The sequence below is a fragment of the Botrytis fragariae genome (assembly GCF_013461495.1).
Source record: "Botrytis fragariae strain BVB16 chromosome Unknown tig00000161, whole genome shotgun sequence".
In the NCBI taxonomy this organism is placed as follows: Eukaryota; Fungi; Ascomycota; class Leotiomycetes; order Helotiales; family Sclerotiniaceae; genus Botrytis; species Botrytis fragariae.
The window spans coordinates 1256400-1280433 of record NW_023500998.1 but is presented as its reverse complement, the minus strand read 5'-3'; the positions used below and the strand labels follow the sequence as shown (position 1 = coordinate 1280433).

At 42.9% G+C, this 24034-nt stretch overlaps 7 protein-coding genes across 7 annotated transcripts; 2 read left to right on the top strand and 5 right to left on the bottom strand.

The window, feature by feature from the left end:
- Positions 1-539: 539 nt before the first annotated feature.
- Bfra_009572 (putative cytoplasm protein) lies at positions 540-3085 on the bottom strand (the record flags this gene model as incomplete). Its single annotated transcript, XM_037339913.1, has 5 exons — positions 540-1967; positions 2021-2233; positions 2284-2701; positions 2774-2881; positions 2985-3085. The coding sequence occupies 5 exons, from the start codon at positions 3083-3085 to the stop codon at positions 540-542; spliced, it is 2268 nt and encodes a 755-aa protein (XP_037189963.1).
- Positions 3086-5023: 1938 nt separating this feature from the next.
- On the bottom strand, positions 5024-6690 carry Bfra_009571 (putative mitogen-activated protein kinase sty1 protein; the record flags this gene model as incomplete). Its single annotated transcript, XM_037339912.1, has 9 exons — positions 5024-5090; positions 5214-5397; positions 5453-5531; positions 5578-5934; positions 5996-6095; positions 6148-6191; positions 6259-6388; positions 6494-6541; positions 6635-6690. 9 exons carry the CDS (start codon positions 6688-6690, stop codon positions 5024-5026), a joined length of 1065 nt encoding a protein of 354 aa, XP_037189962.1.
- A 5822-nt stretch (positions 6691-12512) lies between these two features.
- Bfra_009570 (uncharacterized protein) lies at positions 12513-14335 on the bottom strand (the record flags this gene model as incomplete). The annotated part of the gene is made up of 2 exons (XM_037339911.1): positions 12513-13488; positions 13626-14335. 2 exons carry the CDS (start codon positions 14333-14335, stop codon positions 12513-12515), a joined length of 1686 nt encoding a protein of 561 aa, XP_037189961.1.
- Positions 14336-15291: 956 nt separating this feature from the next.
- Positions 15292-17354, bottom strand: Bfra_009569 (putative dead deah box helicase protein; the record flags this gene model as incomplete). The annotated part of the gene is made up of 2 exons (XM_037339910.1): positions 15292-17046; positions 17103-17354. The coding sequence occupies 2 exons, from the start codon at positions 17352-17354 to the stop codon at positions 15292-15294; spliced, it is 2007 nt and encodes a 668-aa protein (XP_037189960.1).
- A 390-nt stretch (positions 17355-17744) lies between these two features.
- On the top strand, positions 17745-19865 carry Bfra_009568 (putative dna-binding protein; the record flags this gene model as incomplete). The annotated part of the gene is made up of 1 exon (XM_037339909.1): positions 17745-19865. One exon carries the CDS (start codon positions 17745-17747, stop codon positions 19863-19865), a length of 2121 nt encoding a protein of 706 aa, XP_037189959.1.
- A 294-nt stretch (positions 19866-20159) lies between these two features.
- Positions 20160-22369, bottom strand: Bfra_009567 (putative transcription regulatory protein swi3 protein; the record flags this gene model as incomplete). The annotated part of the gene is made up of 3 exons (XM_037339908.1): positions 20160-21587; positions 21636-22180; positions 22237-22369. The coding sequence occupies 3 exons, from the start codon at positions 22367-22369 to the stop codon at positions 20160-20162; spliced, it is 2106 nt and encodes a 701-aa protein (XP_037189958.1).
- Positions 22370-22768: 399 nt separating this feature from the next.
- Bfra_009566 (putative electron transfer flavoprotein subunit alpha protein) lies at positions 22769-24022 on the top strand (the record flags this gene model as incomplete). The annotated part of the gene is made up of 3 exons (XM_037339907.1): positions 22769-22802; positions 22858-23213; positions 23279-24022. The coding sequence occupies 3 exons, from the start codon at positions 22769-22771 to the stop codon at positions 24020-24022; spliced, it is 1134 nt and encodes a 377-aa protein (XP_037189957.1).
- Positions 24023-24034: the final 12 nt, after the last annotated feature.

Here is a 24034-nt window from a genome sequence, read left to right as displayed (position 1 = left end):
TTATCCTAAAGAAAAAACATGGGATATGTGTTACGGGGATGGGAGTTCTGAAGAGGAGGAGAAAATTCGGAGAATTGCTGATTTGAAATGGTTTGATCGAGATCCTTTATATGGGGATCAGGGACCTGTTTTAGAGGATAGTTGAGATGAATGAGATTTAGGTTGACCGTAGCGTGTTGATTTTTTTTAACGATGTCCTTGCCACTAAAAGAAAGGGAAGCAATCTAATAACATTAAATATATTCCATTGTGTGTATGTATACGTGTATTGTATATGCGGTAATACGGTAAGTGGTATGTATGATCCTGCGATTCCTGAATTTTCCCTACCCAATCCAATTCCAATTCCAATACCATTTCACCCATCTCACTCCAACCCAAAGCACTCATTCCACCCGTGATCTCCCCTCTTTATATCTTATATCTCAGCACAAAAATTTCGCTAAGTCGTCAATCAATCCAATCCAAAAGAAGAAGGAACAAGAAAAAAAATGAAAGTCCAAAGTACACCACCACCCGTCCTATCAGCCATGAAATTCCTACGAATGAATAGAAGAATCAACTGCTTCCTGCATGGCCTGTGCTACTCTCTCTGCCCTCTCATGTTTATCCTCATCCGATTCTCGATTTCCTTCGTCGTTCCACACATTTGGTTCGAGAGACACAGGTGTTGGTTTGGCCGTCTTCTTCTCCTCTTCACCACTACCATCACTATCATCATGGTCTCTCACCCCGTCATGCAATCCCGACAAATGGCCGGGACTATCGACTCTCACAAGCGCATCATTAATCTTCTCTACCACCACTGCCTTTCCATCTCCATTCTCCTCCGCCTCCGCATCAAAGATACTTTCTTCAAAACTCTCCGCCGTCCTCGGTCTCTCCCCCACTGGCGAATATCCCCCCTGAGAATTTCTCGGGCTTAGTGGACTCCTCTCCAACCCAGTTTTCGCGTCCACAACATGAATGTTTTCCTTCCCAAACAAGCCCCTGGAGTTTCTCTTCCCATTATTCGTAACCTGCTGGACCTTTTCCTGACTCCCCGAGCTTCTTCCCCATCCCGCTTTCCTTTTCTCTCCCATCCACGTACCCCAGCTCCCAATATATGCACCAGCTCTACTCTGCACCGAAGGGGTTTTTGGTTCATTAAATCCCGTTACGCTGACTGGACTCGAAGCCCCACTTGCAGTTGCCGCTTTCTCAGCCGCAATTCTAGCTTCCTCATTTCTCTTTCTCTGGCTTTCCCGATAGGCTTCCATATCTGAATACAATTTATTGAAAACAGTACTAGCTCTTTCCTTACCCGCTGCAAGATTTCTACCTAGGACTTCCTTGCCTACCGCAAACCTTTCATCAAGATGCATCTCCTTAACCTGTTCAGCAATACGTCTTTGGACATCATCAATTGTAAGACCACCTGCACAAGGATGTTTAGGTTCTACAATATCAAAAAGATGCGAATCTGTGTGATTATTCCAAATTTCGTAGTTTTCACTCCTCGTCCACGCGTCGATCCAATCCATGCTAAAATCATGAGCAGGATCGCCTTCAACCTGTGGAAGTTGCGCCCTGGGGTTGTGTGCATTGACTACAAGGTAGTTATGGCATTTGACAGAAGAGATTAAAGAGAGGAGATATTCCTCAAACTGCAATCGGATGAACTCTTCAGAACCGACATAGCCCATAGTTTTAGGTCGGCTTGGATTAGATTCATCCCAAGTATCGTTGACAGTTTGAGTAATGAAATCGATCCATCGTCGATCGGCCGCAGAAAGCGTCAGTGCAGACCTCAGTGATGCCGATGTGATATTAATGGTAAGGTCGTCTAGATTAATAAGAATGTCGCTATATCGATCTCTCTGTTGTAGAAGTAAAGAATTCGTCGATCCAACAATATACGATTTTGTGCCGTAGTCCGCCAATATATCAAGTTGCTGTAAAGGAGTATAAGGGCCAAAAAGACTTCCCTAAATGTACAATTAGTAAATTTCTTCATATACTTCTGAAAACCGATGTTTACCTTGCCAAATATTTGCAAAGGCAATCCCATGTAGTTCAACAATGAACTCCTATCGCTAGTTTTCAAACTCGTCGGTTTCACAAGGTTTTTCCTATAATCATCCAATTCCGGATCCGCGCAATCTTGTAAATTCCGTATCAGACCTGGTATGAGAGATATAAGTGAGAACTGCATCATGCACAATCTCTCGCACCTCGAACCGAAAAATAACATCTACTCTCAAGTTAAAATCCACCATGGTTCGCCAGAAAGGGGGTGTTTACCTTTGGTTGTAACAAACAACACTTAAAAAGCACCAAAGTCTGCCATTTAAACTCCTTAACCAATTCCCTCAAACTCATTCCTAGATACTCTTCCCTGTCTCCTAATTCTCCTCGACTTTTTTCCTCCGCTAGGCTTTCCTGGAACCTCTTCAATATCTCCGTATCTGTGAATTCTCGTTGTGCAAACCATGCTTTCGTAACCACTCCCAATCTTTCCCTCAACATTCCAAAGAATTGTGGAGAATCTGCTATCACAACCACAGCCTTTTGTACCGTCGATCGTGTAACTTCCGCGGGGCGATTAAGCAATATCGAGGCGTCCATTTGCTGTGTGCAGGAGATACCAAAGAGGGATGTTGGAGGTAGATTTCCGCGCGCGGGTCGTAGAAGTGTGAAATAGGAGAAATCTTCTGTTGATCTGCCATTTCAATTACCCGTCAGTTTCAGATCTTTCTGGTTGAGTTCGCAGAATGCGAGGGAAGCAACTTACGCATGCGCACCATCACTCAAAGCCATGAATGGTAATAAAGGCCATTCATTGTCCACCGCAGGATCGGTCCCCTCTTCTGCCCCAAACCAGTATTCGACTTCCGGCCCTCTAAACAAAACTCATGTCAGCCAGTTTTCCCTGCCTCATCTACCCTCATATCCATCCCATCCGTTCTCAACCCTGCCACTACCTCTCCCCCAGAAATGCTTACCTTGCATGATGAAAGTCCACCACCGTAACCAATGGCACAAACCCCTTTCTTTCCCCCGCCAACGACCCCTCCTTCCCCTCCTTCCTCTCAATATTCTCCATCCAGTGCGCTTGTCCCTCTCCGAGTTTCTCTCCCAAGCTATAAAGAACCGACTTTCGATACGTTGTCCCAATCCGGAGCCGCACTTTGTCTCGAGTCCCTCTCACAGATTTTCTTGGCCTAATGGCTAAAAGCTAAAGAAAAGCAACAAATCACCTCCCTAAATTCCTCCTAGAGGACTGTTGAATATCAACAGCCGGTGGATGAACGATAGGTAGGTGTGTAGGTATTTCGATATTATATCTTCGTCTCTGAAATGTTTAGTTCCGCTTGTACCACAGTAATTGCTTCTGCTTGTCCTTCTCGTCTTCAATGTTTCGAGTAGATCAAAGAAGAGTAATCGTCCTCGTAATCAAAACATCATATTCCTCAATTCCTCACTTCAAGCTTTCAACTTTATGTTTCCGCTTGTGTTAACTTTCCTCTCTCGAAGATCAATTCGTCTCGCAAGTCTTCGATAGATCGTTACAATCTCGATCCGTCTTGTCCTATCAATCTCCTTCTCCTTTCCCCAACTAAAATCCCAATTGTAATAAATTGATACCCGTTTACAATTAACTGGCCAATGCTCTCTCCAGGGTTTTGATATTGCGAACCTAGTGAGCTGTATGCGTAATAAACCAGCCGTAGTAGTTAGGCAATTTTACTTTTACCCCTCTGTTAAATTCATTAACCCTTGACGATCCCTATCAAAAAGTCCCTCCAACCTTAGTTCGCAATTTCCAAAAGTTCGAAGGTTCCTTAGAAGATTTCCAGAATCAATTTCTCAGCCTCCGAATGAGGCTGGAGCAAAGGTTTATCGCAAACTTTATCAGTATGCTATGCTCACCCATCAAGTCGAACTTGTTAATCTTCTCGTCGTCAACAATTCGGTTGAAAATCACCGGCAGGCAGTCAGTCAAGATAAACCTGTCTTTATTAAAAGCGTGCTAAAATTTTACTCATCAATCACCCATTGCAATAATCCTAAACACCCATATTAAAAAAAAATCCAGCACCAGACCGTTACCCAGTTCCCATCACACACTCCTATCACTCCTATCACTCCTATCCAATCCATCCCACCTCGCTGCAAGGCCAGCGAATAAGTCCAGGAAAACATCATCCTTGCAATTATGTGCGCACCACGCATCTCCACCATTAATTTATCGTCCAATACCTCTGTCCTGTTCCGATGCTTACTGTACATGCAGGCATAAGTGAAAGAGCCAATTTAGAGTCTGTACTCATCACATGATTGTGTCAGGTCAATTGTGTGCATGGACTGCGTTGGATTCTAATGTTGTTGTTTGCCATTCTTGGTTTTGTACCGTATCAAGTATCATTGTGTCTTGGAAAATGCTTGGGAGACGCTTGGGAAATGCTTACGTTGTAGTTTATTAGCTGAGCTTCAACCCAATAAAGATACATATTCTCTAGGTCACAGTCAATATCTTCGATTGTTTGTATCCAATCGTTGCAAAAGGGAATGGACCCCTAGAAAGATAGCTCGATCATTATAAAATCGTAACTCGTTTATTCTATTTCCCATTAAACGCCAATAAGCCAATGACCATACTCGTCGCATCATCCTATCGTCTAAGTACAACTTTTGCGGAAAGAAATTCATCCATCTACTGTGTGCAAAGATCCCCTCTCGTTTTCACTACTCCACTCAAACCATGCACGATCCATAAACCCACAGGCGGACTATAGAATTCAGAAACTTCGGAAAATACGTGACTCATCATCCCTTGGTGAAGTAATAATATATGTACGCCAGAAGTCGAAGGAAAAAAAGCCAGTGCTCGCCAGAGTTCGCGTTGCATCAGAAAGCACAAGAGAGCACTCCTCTCAACCAGCTCTCCCATAATGTGTATCCATCCCATGCTAAAGGTTGCACCTAGACAACACCTTTTCATAACTAAATTCAATCGAAAAACAAAATAACAAATGCATTTTTACTGACTTTCCGTCAGGTTTTGGGCGTCATTGATGACGTTATGATAATCGAGAATCTCGGAGTACCTGCAGAAAGATCCAAGTCAGCTTTACCATCTTGGTCCGTCCCATCCACTCGATAGCCTGTAGACTTCTGCAGATTGAACGCACATCATCTATCTTGGTTGATAATCGAAAAGTTGTTCGTACATCATGATTTTCCAGGTGTCAACCGGGAGGTCTGCGTCATTAAATGACCAGTCGAATCTCTCCTCTGCCGCAGGCTCATCGGTAGGGTCGTGGTAAGGTGAAAGGTATTCATGTGCCAATCCCTCGGCTGCCTTGATTCGCGCTCTGGGGTCGAAGACCAGCATCTTCTCGAGGAGATCAATAGCTAAGACAGGTCAATGAGGATTACAGTAAAATGGAATGCAATGCTAGGGGCATACCTAATGGATCTGCTTGAGTGAACTTGCTTGCAAGAGGTTGTCTCTCGCGCTTGGGCAGAGATTGCACAAATCTCAAGGTCTAAAAACAATCAGCTATATCCTATGATCCATAGATAATGACTTACATTTTCACTAGCAATGGTGTGGATAACATCATCTGGTGGAGTTCCGAGGAGTTCGGTGATGATGGAGAATTGATTGACGTGATCCTTTCCTGGGAACAAAGGTTTGCCCTCCAACATCTCTGCGAAAATACATCCCGCACTCCAAACATCAACTTCCACGTCATACTTTTGCCATGTAAGCATAATTTCGGGGGCTCTGTAATATCTGGTAGAGACATATCCTGTCATTTGAGGATCTTGAATACGGGCGAGACCGAAATCGCAGATCTTAAGATCGCAGTTCTCATTCACGAGGATGTTGCTGGGCTTGAGATCACGATGAACGACGCCTGCAGAGTGAACATATTTCAATCCACGCTAAAAAGTAGCATTAGCTTAATTCTTACTTGGGTAGTCAATTAGAAATGGGATGATTTACCAAGATTTGATACAAGAAGTATTGGATAAATTGCTTCTCGAGTGGTCGCGAAGTCAACAAACGATGTAAATCTGTGCCAAGGAGTTCGGTGACGAAGTAGCTAGTATTTTTTATCAGTCTGGGTTCTCTCCGATTTCCTGGAAGCTACATACATATCCTCAAGAGGTGAGATAAAGATATCACTGAGCGAGATAACCTGTAAACTTTTAGTATCTCCATGACCAGCCATTCTTGTATATTTGTATTATCGTGATAAAACGTACATTCTCGTGCTTGAGATGTTTCAACAATTTCAATTCTCTGTAAGTTCTCTTGGATAGAACTGGTGTGCTGAAAGGCTTCATAATCTTCTTAACCGCGACATTTGAACCGGTAAGGTTATCTTTGGCAGAGCTGTGCGAGTGACAAGTATTAGTGATTTGTTAAGCAAAGGTATTCGTTTTACCCCTCAGTTGAAGACTTATCACAAAGATGGGTTGAAAATGGGAGAACTCATACCAAACGAGACCAAATGCGCCCATGCCCACAGGCTGTAAATCAGAGTACCTATACGACAAAAATGATCAGTATTGCAAGTTGCGAAGGAGGTGGTTGACAATCTCTTGTCGGGTTTGTTCGACTTCTTTGAGCCCCGCGTACCTGGAAGTAATCTCAAAGGTGGTACCGAAGATCTGAGCTCTTACGAATTCAGCCATTTTGAATTATGTGATCTCTTTAGAGAACTGTTGAAGGGGGAGGATTATTCGTAGGAATGCGAGAAGCTTATCTTTAAAAGAAAAGAAGGACGGTGTTGAGAGAATATGTAGGTGGTGGTGGATGGATGAGTGAGTGAGTGAGTGAGTGAAATTTGCTTGGTGGTTGGTAGTTGAGTGGGTAGTGGGATCTAATAGGAAAGAGACTGCAAGAATGATTTGAGGTGGAATTTGTCGCCTAACAAGTTTTGGTTCTGTCAGTCAAATAATTCCTTATCCATCTAATTAAGCAAAGCAGCGGCAATTGAGTTTTTACCTCTTCAAAAGATTCGAGTGTTTTGTTTATTAGTAGGTCCGGTATACTACAACCACGCAAAACCAAATACAAATACAAATATAGAGTGAATGCCGCTTTTGCGATATTTGACTTATTTTTAATGGGAAAGAAGGTCCGAGGTAGCCAGCCCTTTTTAATATATGGTGAATGTAGATAGTAGGTAGGTATGAAAAGGCTCGTGGACTTTGTTGGTGCGCAGAAGCTCCTCTGTACTTTTGTTGTATACCTAGATTTGAGTTGGTAGATGGTGAATTTCCTGGAGAAGGGTCATGTAGTTAGGTAGGTGTACTCGAGCTGAGGGAGGTAGGTGCTAGGTAGGTACCTGGTAGGTTATTAAATAAATGTATTTTATTCTTTACAATGACTCAAAGAATGAGGGTTATGAATCGAATCTCTCTCTGGTTCTTCCAAGCCGATTTTGTTATTAGTCGAGCAATAAAATCAAGATATAGATGATCGTTACTCAAGATGGAGGGGAAAGTAAAGTTTATATACACTTGATAATGGATAGTCAACATTGTACAGCATCAACGACCAACAATGCAAGATATCCTGCTTTGCATACTCCAGAGACCCAGCCCACTCGTCGCTGTTTTCTTCCTTTTGAGTATCTGTTTACACGATCGATGTATGGATTGGTATCTAGGTCTTACGATTCACGATTCACGACAGGCCTCTTTAACAAGTGCTAACTCGCGTAAACTGGGTGTAGGTGGGTAGATGGTGGTAAGACTGAACAATTGAGGGGTTATTTATTGTGTCCAGCGTGGTATTTAGTGTCTAGTGTTTAGTATCTAGTGTCTAGTGTCTAGTATCTAGTATTCAATATCTAGCATCTAATATCTAGTATCTAGTATCTAGTATTTAGCATTTAGTATTTAGTATCTAGTATCTAGTATCTAGTATCTAATATCTAGTATCTAGTATCTAATATTTAGTATCTAGTATTTAGCATTTAGTATCTAGTATCTAGTATCTAGTATCTAGTATCTAGTATCTAGCATCTAGTCTCTAGTATCGAGGCAGTATCTGATATCTACAATATATGAATTGGGGTATTCCTTCCCCTCCTCAGCGGGAGGATGGAGGATAGCCATAGCCATCTGCAAATGCAAGTAAATAAAGCTTGGCATGATAACCCAATTTATCCGTCGCTCTTTTTAATCCTTTCTTTTCTTCTGATTCCAGGTACCTGATAAGGTCATATCACCGGAAACCGAGAGAACTGATTCAAAGTTGCATCTGATATCGGTAGCTGGATGAATATGACCAGGTATCGAGATAACCCTTGGAGTTTGGGAGTAATAAGGCGGCATTAGATCATTTCAAGGTACACGCCCAGATTCGAAACTTAGAAATCCCACTGACGTCATTTTCACAGATTCATCTCCAACTTTTCCTTCTCTTTTTCTTTGCTTGACCGATTGGATCGAAACCCCAGTCCCAGTCGAAATCGATGCCACGCTTGAGAGGCCGAGCGGTTGAATGAAAGATCTATCGCTCTGGGTACTCGAGTGAGTGTGTAGCATTGGAATCATTTTTTCTACTTATTCTTCCTCTTCTCCTTCTCCTCTCAACAAATTAGGGCAAAGACTTTTATCAAAGCTTGTCCAATACCACCCATCTGGATACATCGCAGAATTGCATCATCCCCACTCTGGAAGCTTTCGTCTAATCTACGGTATACCTCTCACTACCAGTGTACCGATCCGATTCATTACCTGGCAACTCATAATATATTAAATGCTCGACATGTTTACACCTATCTCGGGAGAAGTATCTAAATAAACTACATAATAAGGAGTTATCATCTTGGTCTACCAGTATGCACCTACCTTAGGTATCGAACCTAAAAGTTTGGACCAAGTGAAGCAATCTCCGCAACTCAAAAACACAGCATTCTAATTTCTCCATCATTTTCGGTATCGAAAACTTAAACTCCGATGGATGTCAATTATATATCTGTGATTGGCTCGATTGTCTGATCTCGGTTCCACCATAGACAACCCTTTGATGTGGCAAAAACCTACTTTTACACTTCACACTCCCAACCTTCTGCACACAGAGGCTCTCTTCTTCGTGGGCCACTATCAATGAGGAAACTAAAATATCCGTCTCTAGCGTCTTGGAATAATCCAAGCTCAAACTACAAGATTGCACCAAATTATCATCAATGCGCAAGCAACACCACGGAGCAAATATGGTTGAACCGATCTATTCGGTTCCGGCTTCCTCCAAAGATTATATGGCCAAGCTTCCCAAGAATCTACACAAATTCTAGTTGGCTTCAATATGAGTAGGATGGAAGGAATATTCCTCGGCACTCACCAATTGAATATTACCAGGATAGCCTTTGGGGTTAGCAATCGCTAATCATATCCTCCCTCCTCATTGGAAATGTGCTCCACACACCTGACTTGCTCCAGATTAATTCTATCTCCAAATCTATAATATGACGGTTCGAGTCGGCAATAGACGGCACCGATCATTGGTGAGAGCAACGAGGTGACCGGCTCTATCCGCACTGTGTAAACAAAGATCAGGATGTATGTGTTCCCATTCTCCAAGTCCTGATCAAAACACCGCGTAAACCCGAACCGATCCATTCAAGATTTCCTACCACAATAGCCTTACTAAAGAGTTTCGGCTAGTAATACTCCGAATACATTACCCGAGAAGGCCCGCACTCAATCCTACCACCTACCGTCTCGCTGGGAATTGCGGCGTCTCCTTTTCTCGCTCATTTCCCCTTTTAGTTCTCTCTTCATCACACCCCTCGTCAAAGACATTATATCCGATTTCACATGACTCATCTCATCAGCACATGGTATATTTTTACTATTGGCATTAAAAAGCGATTTCCAAATGATCACAAGCTTCTTCTATGGATGCGAGTTCAGCTTCTATTATAGCTGCTTCATATGAATATATCGTTCACCACGTGGGTTTTATTGGAGTTCTAGCTGCTTCGAGAGCTCCCGATTGAATTCTTTATCTTCCAAGTAACGCATGGCAATACACAATTCATATTGAGTGGGATAAAGTCAGGATGTATGACAATATTGCGAAATAAGAATTAGAGGGATCTCAAGTGAACATCTTTTCTTGTGTGGGCTTTGTATACCTAAGGGATGAATATTATATGTTAATGCTCGGGATATGGAATATATCTTTTTGTGACTCGAGTAATAATATTGAATAATGAGGGAAGCTGAGAGCTGATTCGTGGATACTAAATTCATTCTACACAATGCTTGCTACGCATATATATGTATCATTCCAATCCTCGAATTGCAAAGTGATCGTACTCCTCAAGTTACAAAGTGAAAGAACACGAAATTAGATGGACGAGATGTGTTGTCGGCTGATATAGATAAATATTTGAGTATTCGTGGAGAGTACCTTTCTCCCTGATCTCCTACTTCCACAAACACTTAACGTGATATCTCTAATAGTTAAGTTGAAGGGAGGTTGTGAATTTATATTCTAAACTTCCAATAGGTTTGTGATTGTGTATCGAGGAAAAGAACACTACCTAGGTAGTATAATCCATTTGTGAATATAGGATTCGAGTAGGTACATTATCTTCGTAATATGTATATATATAAATATATATACATGTATATTACTCTATGTATTCTCCTACTGTTCAATTTCTATTCAAAGGCGGAAGAAGGTCTACCAGGTATGTAGCGCCAACCTCCTTATTTTCAAATTTCATAAGATTAATCGGAGATTGAATATATAGATATATGTCAATATACATACATACACATATCAATCTAAAGAGTCTTCGAATATATTTCTCTACAAAGTATAAAGTATGAAGTTTTTAGGAGAAGTATATGGTTGTTTTGTGTTTGTATGTATTCTGATGATATGACTCTCTCTCCCTCTCTCGCTCATTCTTTCCAAATATCTCTCTCTTATATATATAGAGAGAGAGAGAGACATGCGAAAGTTTTATACTTATATACATACACTATGCGAGTGTATATACTATTCTACTACATACTACTACACTACACTACATCATACCTATAATATACTACAATCTATCTTGATTCTCGAAAGTCGAAATAGACAGACAGATATCTAAATACTCTATTCACATCTCTCCCACATACACCTATCTATGTATATATCACTCTAATCTACACAAACACAAACTCACCACCCACGTACTTTCCAATCAAATTTCAAGTTTGGAATTCGATTCCAACACCAGATTCTAACATCAATGTCGAATTTCAATTATAATCTCTTATATCTCTTATATAAATCACCATTTTAATGACTTGGTGACGAGTGGTGTATAATGCATAACAAGTAATCTATAAAACTCGAATCATAATATGATATCAAGAACTCATTTCTCATATATTTCCAACTAAATAAACATTAATCAAGATAAAGAGATAGATGTATTCATCTCTGATAAATGAATAAATCCATAAATCCATAAGCCTACACACTCACATACCCACTATCGATATTACCAACATCAACACCGCTCCTCCCCCCCTCCCCCTTTCTGCCCCCTCGCCTCTTCTACTTGACTCTTATAGCAAGCGACACATTGTGCTTCGACTTCCACATTCAGAGATGAGAGTCGAGATGAAAAGCCATGGATCAAATCAAAGAAGGAAGATAATATCTACAGATACATGCATGCAAGCCTAAATACCCACCTATCCAGACTAACGTATCGATTCCCGTCAATCCAGAATAGAACAATGACATATCGTCAATGTTAAACGTATAGATCAAGAAACTTACCACCAATACAACTCATCATTAAGATACAAGGAAAGCGATTTCCCACAATCTTTTCTTTCAGGCATACAAACCGCAGATTTATTTGGATACCAAACCATCCAAAAAGATCACAAATATATTCAAACCTCCACAATCCGTTTTGTACATATATTCGCATTCCTATATCAAAAATCTATCACTATAACAACACAAACTAACCCGCCGCACCAATCTATCCCATAATAACATAGCCCAGACCTTTAATTGTCTATCTCTACAGCTGTGCTCCCAATACCACATGAATCACTATTCAACTTTCCCGGAGTATATCGAGAGAGAGAGAGAGAGAGAAAAAACTCCCTAACACCAAATGGAGTATTCGATAATTTTCCCAATCATATGATCCCCGAACCAAAGCCCGACAAAAAAATGCACCGAGTTGCAGAACCCCATAATTGATGCGTCGAGTTGATGAGTTCGCCCAAAAAGAAAACTTGATCCCGACATCCATGTTCCATATAGCTAATGCGTTTGTACAAAATATATTGATGAATTGAAGTCGCACTTGGATTCTGAGAAATAGCATGTCCGTTTGCTACCGACATATGTGATAGAACGCCTAGACACCGATATCCGTGAGAAAATGTAAGGGTCATCTGATATGTACTCCAAAAATAGACCGTAAGTACTCCATTACAACAACTCATCCTAAACCCATCGAAGATTGATCTCAAGCACTTGTGTTGGCTCTAATTGTAGTAGGTCGTGCAGATGATGCTGCATTGGAAGGCGGATCTTGGGAAGAAGTAGACGAACCCAACCCACTATCTGTCACGACAATTTTGGGGAACCCGGATTGACCAGCTGAGGGAGAAGTATTAGAAGAAAGAAGTGAATTCATATCCCACGTTGAACCCTCGATTCCAAGACCTTCATCAACACTCTGCGAACCGGTGGATTGCAGACCATTGCCCCTAAACAATCTTTCCGAGAACATTTGCTCTGGAGGAAGAAAGGTTCGTGGTCCCAATGATGATACACCTGTAACTGGGCGTGCTCCATCAACAATCAGACATCCTCCCTCGGTAACGGGATACAATCCATTTCTCGAAACCGCAGGTCCATAGTGTTGTGGAATACCATTTGTGCGCCACATGGCAAGGACAACTTTCTTATCGTCAAGCCCGACTGCCTTGATTCTCTCTGCAATCCAGTTCTCAATATTCGCACTACTCTGCGACGCAGAAGGCTTGAGTTTATAGGCTGTCACTTCATGGTCTCTATGAACTGCTTGACTGGAGGTACAGACCCGACAAGATTTTTCAGCCGGGGTGGCATTTCGTCCTTTCCTACATTTCCACCAGCCCCCCTTTCCACTACGTCGCCCAATTTGTTTCCATTCTTCGGCATCGCTGTGAAATTCTAGGTTCCATAGATTACGTTTGGGATTCCTCTCCTTGTGATCATCATAGCCTAGCTCGATTTCTCTCCCAATGATCAAATCATTGATCATACTCCTGAAATTATCCCAGGGCCTATGGATTCCCTCTGATGGGAACCAGTCAGGTAGGTATGCGCCACATGTATCCCGATCTGCGAGTGTGATTGGAGATCCAGGTGGGATGTGTGTCTCTTTGCATTTCTTGCAGTATTCGATGGGTGCTCCTTCGTTTAAATTTCTGACAAAATCGGCCTTTTGTTCCTCTCTGTGAGCACCCAAATGTTAACGATTGTGTCTTATTATGCGCTTGGGACAAAGTATGTGATAAGAAACACCAGTGCAGTTGAGACATGGCTGTCAAAGTAAAGAGTGTAAAAGACAAGAGAAGATTATTAAACTCACACAGTGTAGATTTCACCAACACATGAAGGATCATGTTGCACCCATGCCTTTTGTTTAAAGTCTATTCCAGTGGCCACCATTTCACCAATCGATGGTTTTCTGGCACGCTTAGTTACAGCAGTTACAAGTTTTTTAGGAGATGGAGTATTTTTGATGGCAAGCTCAGCTCCATCAAGAGCCACATCGAAAGTATCATACTGTTGTGGATCGTACTTGTCGACCTTTTCTATTCCTGTGAAAGCAGAATTCGCTAGTGGGGGAAAGATCTTCCACGGTTCTACTGGCTCATTTGGCCTTGAAGCAGGAAGTTCGATATTCTCGGGCGCACGCTGACGAGAAAAGCCGGTGACGACTATCGGATTCGTAGGCTTGTACTCATTGTAGGTATATTTTGATACCACTTCACCCGCGAGATTTCTGATGACGGCGGCCACAGTCTTCTGCGCATGCCTAAGAGGCACAATTGCATCGGGTTTCGGCTGGGGGTGGCTGGATGATGTAATGCCATTCGCATCGCATTTTGAATCATGACGAGGTCGAAGGGATAGGTGCTCAAAATGCTCCGAGTTTTGACTGGTGGAGGCTACAGCTTGGGAATCTATGGAGGTGTCCTTGTGTAAACGTTTGTCGCTCTTCAAAATAGAAGCTGGTTTGGTTTCATCGTTGGGGCCGAGTGAACCATGGTGAGGCATGGTTCTCGAGTCGTCCATGTTGAGATGAGTCTGTAGATGGACCAGGTGGAACAATATGGAACAATATGGAACAATACGAATTGGAAGCAAAGTGAGATGTTATCCTCCCCTATTTTGATGTTGAGGGGGAATTGTGTCAAAAACTATTGACAAAAAAGGGAGACCTGAAGGAAAGATGTAAGTTAATCTTGTTTCTTGGTGTGCGGGAACGTTTGGTGCGAGCTAATTTGTCATTCTATGGAAAGAAACTTGCTTGAAATTTTAGTTTAAGATAAATCAGAAACTCAAAAAGACAGCAATCAAAGAACCATACTCCCTCGATAGCTGATATGCAGTTGCCCGATTAACATGTAGGAATAAAATGTTTCTGGAATTTGCCATGAGCAAGCTGGATAGATGTTTCCTGAAAAAGTCGTTGGGGTTAATGAAATAGAACGATGGAAGGTAGGAACAGGTCAGATAACTGCCTGAGAAGTTGTTGATTCATCATTTGAAGTGGAATAATCAAAAGGATTTGAATAATCTATATACTTTACTGTGATAAGTTACGGTTGTAGAAATCCAAGAGGACACTGTAGTCGGTAACTGCCAGTAACATAGGTTCTCGTATGTTGAGATGTAAACGACACTAACAGTAATTGGATCGTACAGATGAATGTATAGAAGTGAATAGAACAAGAAATTACCAGACAAAAACAATTTTTATCTTTACCTAGAGGGGGAGAACAATATCAAAGCATCAATGTTAAATGGGGTTTGCCGATTGTGGAAAGGAAACAAAAAGGTTTTATGTTTGGAGGGAAAGAACTCCGCAGAACTAAGAAAATAGAATGAGAAAAGATAAAAGACTAAGCACTCAAATTCACTAAACACACCTAGATATAATTACCAACTGCCTAGTATTCAATAAATATGGTTACTCAATTACAGAGTAACAAATATTTTACACAAACCCATGTTTGACTGCTCAAGTTTCATCCCAGAAGAGGTCCAATACTAACTGCCTCCCTCTTTGCTAAAACAGCGTCTTGCTCTAGCTTCAACCGTGATTTACCTGCTCGCCTTTTTTCCGCCTCCAAATTCGAGAATCTTCCTTTTGCGCCATGCTTGAGTTTCGTTATCATATCTCCAGCCTGGCCCTTCTTCAGATCTGCGGAAGTCAATTGATCATCCTGTGGTCGAAACTTGTTAAGGAACATCAATTGCCCCTCTGTAGCTGGGCCGTTTCTCCAGGAGACCTTTCTACCAATAAATTGAAGAGGATATTTTTTGGCCGCGAAAGTATCAGCCGCATGAACGGCATCCAACAAGGTTTCTGTAGCGACAAGCTGGCGGGGCTTTGCAAATGGTGATTTTGATTTAGAAACCCTTAGACTAGCCATGGCTACAGTCTCGGTGACGGTGAACTTCTCTTTCGACTCCTCGGACTCTTTTTCAATTTTTAGGTAAGTTCCATTTGTATTGCTCAGCACAAATTTGTCTGAACCAACACATACCCATGCAAATGGGGAGATAGATCTGATATGCCTTTCTACAGAGGTGTCTTCGATAAGGTCATAGACAGAATCATAGTCGGTGAAACTCACGGTCCTGATATTGGAATTGGTAGATGTCGGAGAGGCTTTAGCTTTCACGTCTTCGGCTTCTCTCTTCCTCGCTTCCTCCTCTTCCTTTCGTTCCTTAAGAGATTTCAGATCATCCGGCTTCGCTTCCTCAACGAGTTCGGAAGGATCAAGACCGAAAAGAGTTGGTGTCGTTACGATGCCAGTCGAGAGGGTGGCAACCATATCAATGATATGACAATTTTCCTTTCCAGAATGTAATCGCATACCTCGACCAATCATTTGAACGAGTAAATTACGCGATTTGGTAGGTCTTGCCAGTAATACACAGTCAATATTCGGAATATCAGTCCCTTCAGTAAAGACTCCGCAATTAATCAGCACTGGGAACTCCCCATTTCGAAAAGCATCGAGTCTGGCACTACGCTCGATCTTTGGAGTATCCCCCGTTACGAACTGTGCATCAATTCCGTACTCGCGAAATTTGTTGGTCAATCCTCCCACATGACTAAGATCGACACAGAAAACTATTGTAGATTTCCTTCCTTTGGCCTTTGCAAACCAACTACGCACAGTAAGCTCATTTATTTGATCAGTGTTGACAACCTGCGATAGTTCTCCAGTCTGAAAATCTCCATTCGGGCCCTTTTTCACGGAAGAAATATCAGCTTTCGACTGTACGGTGGTGAATATGACCCCAGATAGCCATTTGTCTTCAATCATATCAATGTAATCTTTGTGATAGACTATCTGATCAAGAGCAGCACCAAGCCTCAGCCCATCAGTACGAGACAAAGTCGCCGAGACGCCAACGAGAGCCGGGGAGCTTTCTCGCTTTTCGGAGAGTCCAAAATGAGCCAAGACTTTCAAGTATTGTGGTGCAACAATATGATGTGCCTCGTCAACCAGTATCAATTTGAAACGAGTAGGATCGAACTTCTCGATCCGGTCACGAGATCCAATACTTTGGATACTTGCCACAGTGATGTCTGCGTATCCACTAGCATGCATCTTACCCATCTCTATTTCAATTCGTTTGTTTGGGTAAGCATTTTCACAGTGCCGAGCTGCTTGCTCAACCAGCTCTTGTCGGTGAGCTAAGATCAGTGTTTGGGTTGCGCTTTCAGTGTGTGGTTGGACTCGATCAATCAGCTGTGTGAAGATTACCTGCCAAATGTGATGAGAATGGGAAAACAATGATACACGTCCAAGAAGTTACTTACAGTCTTCCCACTTCCAGTAGCTAAAGACACGCCCATACGTTTGTGACCTTGATCCAGATGAGAAAGTACGGCTTGGATACATTCTTCCTGGTAATCCCTCAAAACAATGGTTTGGCGAGAACTAGCCACAGCCGCTTGTTGCACTCTAGGGAGCGTGGAAGCTCGTGCATAACTTCTGATGGAGCTTTGTACCCTTCGTGGTCGCCATGACCTTGAAAATAGCCCTAGCAATCCTCTTGAAGTAGGAGGCATGATGATATAAAATTGTGGCAATAAATTGTAGTCAGTATTGATCACGGTTAAGCGCGATAGACGCGAATCATTGCATCCCTGTATCAAAGCCACGGCATTCAAAAGTACAATCGGAAGTACCAAGGTCCATATCCACTTGTTTATTAGCTTAGACAGGACCACATTACAACCGTGCTAATTTTTCAAGGTTCTCTCATAATTCACTCCAAATTTTACTTTTTTTCGGAAAAGAAAACAAAATTTATCAAAGCGTAAATATTCATAATCGAAACTCTTCAGAAAGGTGAGTTTCAATCCACATCACGTCCCATCTTATCGCAAACTATGTGGACGAGAAGAGCACAACACATTTATCGATTAATACGCTTTAAAGATCGTTAGCTCGCCTACATGGATCCTAACGATTCTGATCCCTTCGAAGGCCCATTTGATATTCCTGAACCAGATTCAGGATCAGCGTATGAGAATTCTGACAGCGATTTTGGGCAGATATCACATGATGAGAGAGCGCGTACAGGCGTTTCTCACAACCACGGAAGTAATGATGGAGGTGATATATATTCAGAAGGAGAGAGAGATTCTTATTCAACCTCTCTAGCAAATCCAAATCCGAACAACCAATATACGGATGAATGGATAATTGCAGATGCTCTCAAATGGGCGGCTACTTTTGTACCTCCCAAAGTGGAAGATATTCCTTTGCCAACAAGAGGAGCCTACCGTCCGACATCCAAAAAGCGAAAGTTAAAGCAAAGAACGAACGGAAATCCGGCGAGGGCAAAGCGTGTCAAGGGATTTTATAGCAAGGATTATCGCCATCTTCTGAACAATGAGATTTATGATGTAGGAGCGAAGTCGATCCTTGAGGATAATACTCCATTAGAAGGCAGTCAAATTGGCTGTTCCATATGGTCACCCGAAGAGAAAGACCTGTTTTTTACTGGGTTATCAAGACTGGGCAGAGACAATGTAAGAGCTATTGCTACACGCATAGGAACCAAGTCGGAAGTCGAGGTGCAAGAATACATGCAACTACTGCACCAAGGATTAAAGGAAAGGAAGACCGAAGATGCGCGACTACTGGATGTGACAGAATATCCAGCTGCCGCGGAATTTACTTCAGAATGCTGTGAAATTATGGAGCGAGCAGCAGATGGCCTTGCTCTACGACAAGAACAATATGAGGAAGATGTCGAGGAAGTTAAATGGGGGAAATATTGGCTCCTAACCGAAAAAGTGAGCAAGTCTTTAGAACAGAAACGCAGTGTAACCAGGACGCAAGGCAACGAAGACATCCAAGATTTACTACCAGCAGTCCGCCTTTTAAATCTTAAGAATTGGCTCGCACTTTCCGAGAGAGTGTTTATGAATCCCTCCGAGTCCAGATGCGAGGATAATTGGAAGCAGATAGGGGAACATGGAGAAACTCCCGCTATGCGCGCAACTGCTTTTGATGATTTTCATTCATTAACAGTCAGTATTACGAAACGTCTCGTCTCAACTGTTCTTTTCTGTACAATGTCAAGAATAAGAGCCATGGACTCGAATAAGACCAAAGCAGCGGATATCAGCATCAACGACGTGGAGGCTGCTACCAAGATTCTGAAAATGGACGCCAACAGTAATGAATTCTGGGTCAAATGTGCTAGGAGAAATAATCTCTCTATTTCCCGCCACGATGAACCGGGTGGTCCTATAATGACATACTCAGAGGTGGAAACCGAACTACGAAAAGAATATAGTGGAAGGAGGAGCAGATCTCGTTCACGCAGTCGTCCGCATCTAGACCATGCCGAAGAATTATCAGAAGTATATACATCCTCCTCCAATTCCCACCTCGATTCGGATATTGAATCAGATGCTTCCGAAACTTCTATTATATCTAATCATCTCGATGATAATCCTTTTACTCAACGATCTCCATCCCCCTCTCAATCGCAAACTCAGTCTCGCTCTCAACGCAAACCCCATCTCTCACCTGAAGAATATGAACATGCTCTAGAAGCCTACATCTCCGCTTTCGATGACCGAGTCAGCAGAATCGAAGAACAACGCATCTGGAGCCTATTGGGACAAGATCCACCTCCAGATCTTAAGGCAGATGAAGATGAAGAAATGCCCGAGAAACCTGCTAGGAAACTGGAGGTAGAGGCCGAAAGCAACGGGGAAGAATGGAGAGAAAGGGAATTTCAGAGTGAATGGGAAGTTATGGGTGTGGTTGGCGAGGAAGAGTTCTTGAGAAACAGGGAAAAGATTGGGAGGAGAGAAAGGAGAGAGAGATTGAAAGAGAGTCGTGAGGGAGAAGCAATGGCGATGAGAATTAAAATGGCTGAGAATCAAGAGTATTCTGGTGAGAGCGGCAGTGAATGGGATGATGTAGACGGAGAAACAGTAGATGGTGTGGATAAGGAAAACGCTAGAGGATCGTACACCCGCCACGACGAAACTATCAAGCCAAAAGACATTGCTAAGCCTAGGTCTTACGTTGTCTACAATAGCGACGATGATTGATTAGCATAAGCTCACATAATAGTTCCATTTCCACACCGATGTAAACATATGATCATGATATAAGTGCCACTTCATTATCTTAAGAATACACATGAGCACACGCGAAGAGATACGAAAAGTAAAAGCGTGAGACTCCTCTTGTGTGAAGGTACCTCCCCAATCTCAAAGTACAAACACATACATGTGCGCGATTTATTACGCAACGACCAGTAAATATTCCATATTCAACCCCAATTACGCCATGTAATACCTACAGCCAAGCCATTCCTTGCCGCCTGCTTGCTCGTATCATTCTTAGATATCGTAACTCTTGATTTGACCTTCCGCACTCAACGGTTGTACGCTTCCTGCGGGAGCTGAAACCCCATTAAAGGACATTTTCTCTCCTCCTTGCATGACATCCTGTGCCATTTTGATTCCTTGTTCCCCGCCTGTTGCAGCGGCTGTTTTCAGGCCTTCTTGTACATCTCTAACACGCTTCTTGAATGATAGGCGGTCCAAAAAGAGCTGTTGGCGACCTCTTTCTAGCTCTCTTCGCTCCGCTTGCAGGATGTCTTCCATTTCATTGAATTGTTTCAATTTCAAATCGAGCTTCATTGATGTAATATTCACGGCTGCCGATACTAAGCGAGTCATTTCACGTTCTTCGTGGGATGCTAAGGCACCAGCACGACCGGCGACCGCAACCAATGGAAATGCAGCAATCTCACTCAACGATTGTTTGGTCGATTCGGTATCGTCAATTTCCATCGAGTCCGAAGCTCCCTCCTTCTCTTTTCCCTTCTCGGATCCTTGCGGTTTCTCAATCTTCTCTCGTAGACTTTTCTTCATTGCGTCTACTGTTTTACCAGCTGAAGCTGCTGTAACCTTGGGGTCTGTAAGACTTGCCAAGAAACCAATTACAGACATAAGTGGGTTGTCGGCCTGACTGAAAGGAAGCATGCCGTTTTCAGGACCCAACATACCAACGCCGATGGATTTGTTGGATTTGTCGGTGCTGCTTGGCTCCACATCGATATATTTATCTTCAATCTCGAATTGCAGGAACTTGACGACGCACTCTTCTTTCGTTCTGGTACCGACGTACTCCGCGACTGCTGTCCAGTCGTCATCATTACTTTCCAAAGCCTCCAAAAGTCGAAGAACCTCGGCATCACTCCAGTCACGAGCAAGTTCAGGAGCGGCCGTGTATGTTGGATTCTCCATCTTTTGATACTGTATTCGACCATGGTTGTGAGGGTATCGACTTTCCATGAAACAATTCGAGCAAATATCCGATTTACCCTTGGTAGTTCCGGGAGCTGTTGGGTCGGCCGGAGACATGTGATGATAATAAACACGAGTGCAGTCAATACCACAAACATGACAGAGAATTTTGGTTATTGGAGCTTTCACAATGTCCTCGATGGACTTTTGAACAATGTCTGAACTGCCATTGGTGCTCGCACCTTCGCCGTTTGTTTGCTTTTTGGAGTCCGCATTCAATTTGTTCTCTTTGGCAGTAGCATCGTAAATGTTGCGTCCTATCTGTAAATTTAAGTCTGACTTGGGAGCTGGCTCTGCAACTGCCTTGGCCTCAGTATCTTCATTTTTCTTTCCCTGAAGAACGATTGGATCGGCGGAAGGCTGCCACGGCTGCAGGCCACGAGGGGTATCACATATCACTTTGAAATGGCCAGTAAAAGGGGGACCGACTTGCGAAGGTCGTTGTTGTGCGTCAACCTAAACTCATTAGCAGATGGATTTTTCAATGGGTAAGAATTGGCATACTTGATAATTGATCAAGCCCCATTGCTCGAGAAATGCATGAACACGCATAATGGCGCAAACGTCACCAGCCAAGTTCCTCCGGCATGCTGTCACCGTCAAGTACTCTATTGGGTTCAATCGGTAGGTATTGATCATGAAGTCCCTATAATCCTTGTAAACAGATGGGGTCTTGCTGCGATTGCGGTTGTTGAAGAATTCCGGCAAAGATTTCTTCTCGACCGGTGCAATAGCATGCATGTCGAACCAACTACTATAACTTGGTATTATAGTCGAATGTGTTTGTGAAATAAGATGTTCCCTTGCTGATGCTTCGATCGAAGCTTTTGTTTTCTCGACCTGTCCATTTGTAGCTCCACTCTCCCCATCGCCCTCTTTACTTTCTTTCACTTCATCTTGGGCTTGGGAATCCCCCATTACCTCGTCCTTGGGTTCATCAGCTTCTGGGCGAGGTGCGTCGGGCGCATCAAGCGGGTTATCGGAGACAGGCGCACTTGAATCTTTTTTGATGGCTGAATCGACGGAACCAGCTTCTCCCATTGGGGTATCTATAGATATTATCAGTTAGAACTTACGCGTAATGCGAGCATGTGATGATATATACCTTCTGCTCTCTGGGCTTGTCCAGTGGCCCCTTGACTTGGTGGTGAAGTAGACTCTGCGGGAAGTGGTGGTTGCTCGAGGATGGCATTACTGCCTGGGGCAGGCGAATCAAAGTTCAATGAATTGTCCTCCATATTTGCTTATATTTTGAAATGGTGAAAGTATCGCAATAATTTATTCGTAAACGCTTTCCAAACTTGGCGCAACGGGAGTCGTGCTAGATCTCCAAAATGATGTTCGAATTCTCATGCGCGTCGAATCGATCAGAAATTAGATGCACGACTTAATGCAAATGAAAATTATGTAGTAATCAACGATTGAGAGATTGAGGCGCAAACACTCTTGCTGTGATTCGCGTTGATGATTTTCTGGAGGGAAGGTCGCGTTTCGCTTGCTATGCTAAAGCTCAAGATGGAGCCAAAAACCAAAAAGCCAAGACTAAAACTATTCACGTGATGACAAACCAACGAAAGCCAAAGTTTACACCTTAAATTAGTAAGGCTCGGGTTATTAAAATGTCAGGCACACAAAATATGTCCCTCGGCTTGAAGCGGCACGCCTCCGATGGTGGAAGGAAAACATGGGGTAGTTATCTAGTACTAAGTGAAATTCATTGATGAAGTTCACCAACAATTCAGTCTTTCAAATTTTGTTCCTCCCAATTTCAGAACAATGCTTTCACGAGCCGGCCACTCTATTTTACGCCAAGCGCGGACTCAATTGCGAACACAAGCTGGCCCTACACCAGTAGCTTCCCTCTCGGCACTCGCAAGACTATTATCATCACTTGCCGTCCTGGAACAAAGGGAGGGTAAACTTAACCATGGATCACTTGGAGCAGTCACCGCAGCACAAAAGCTAGGAGGATCAATAACGGCATTTATAGCGGGAAGCAACATAAAATCTGTAGCCGAAGAAGCAGCTAAAGTTGCAGGAATTGAAAAGATCATTGCTGTAGACAATTCTGCATATGACAAGGTAAGGAGACCTACTCGCTCACGACCGGTTTCGCCGACTAGCAGATTTTGATAATTTTGCTCTAGGGTTTGCCAGAAAACTATGCTCCTTTATTGGTAGAAAATATTAAGAAGGGTGGCTTTACACACATCATTGCCGGTCACACAGCTTTTGGAAAGAATCTAATGCCCCGCGTTGCCGCACTACTCGATGTTCAACAAGTATCGGATATTACAGGAATTGAAAATGAGAACACCTTCGTCAGACCAATATATGCTGGTAATGCAATTGCCACTGTCGAATCTTCAGACGAAATCAAAATCATTACCATCAGAGGAACAGCTTTTGCTGCAGCAGCGGCGGAGGGTGGCTCGGCATCAATTGAGGAGGGAGTAGATCCTAAGATTGAATCGCAGACCGAATGGGTATCAGAAGATCTCGCAAAATCAGATAGACCAGATCTCGCCACTGCGGGTAAAGTCGTATCTGGCGGTCGAGGCTTGAAATCAAAGGAGGAGTTTGACAGAATAATGCTGCCTTTGGCGGATGCTTTGGGGGCAGCCATTGGAGCGTCAAGAGCAGCTGTAGACAGTGGATACGCCGACAACAGCTTACAGGTCGGTCAAACAGGAAAAGTTGTAGCGCCACAGTTGTACTTATGTGCAGGTATCTCTGGTGCTATTCAACATTTGGCAGGAATGAAGGATAGTAAGGTCATCGCAGCAATCAACAAGGACGCTGATGCCCCGATTTTCCAAGTCGCCGATGTTGGACTGGTTGGAGATCTGTTCGACAAGGTCCCAGAACTCACCGAGAAGTTGAAGAAATAATGTACAATATTG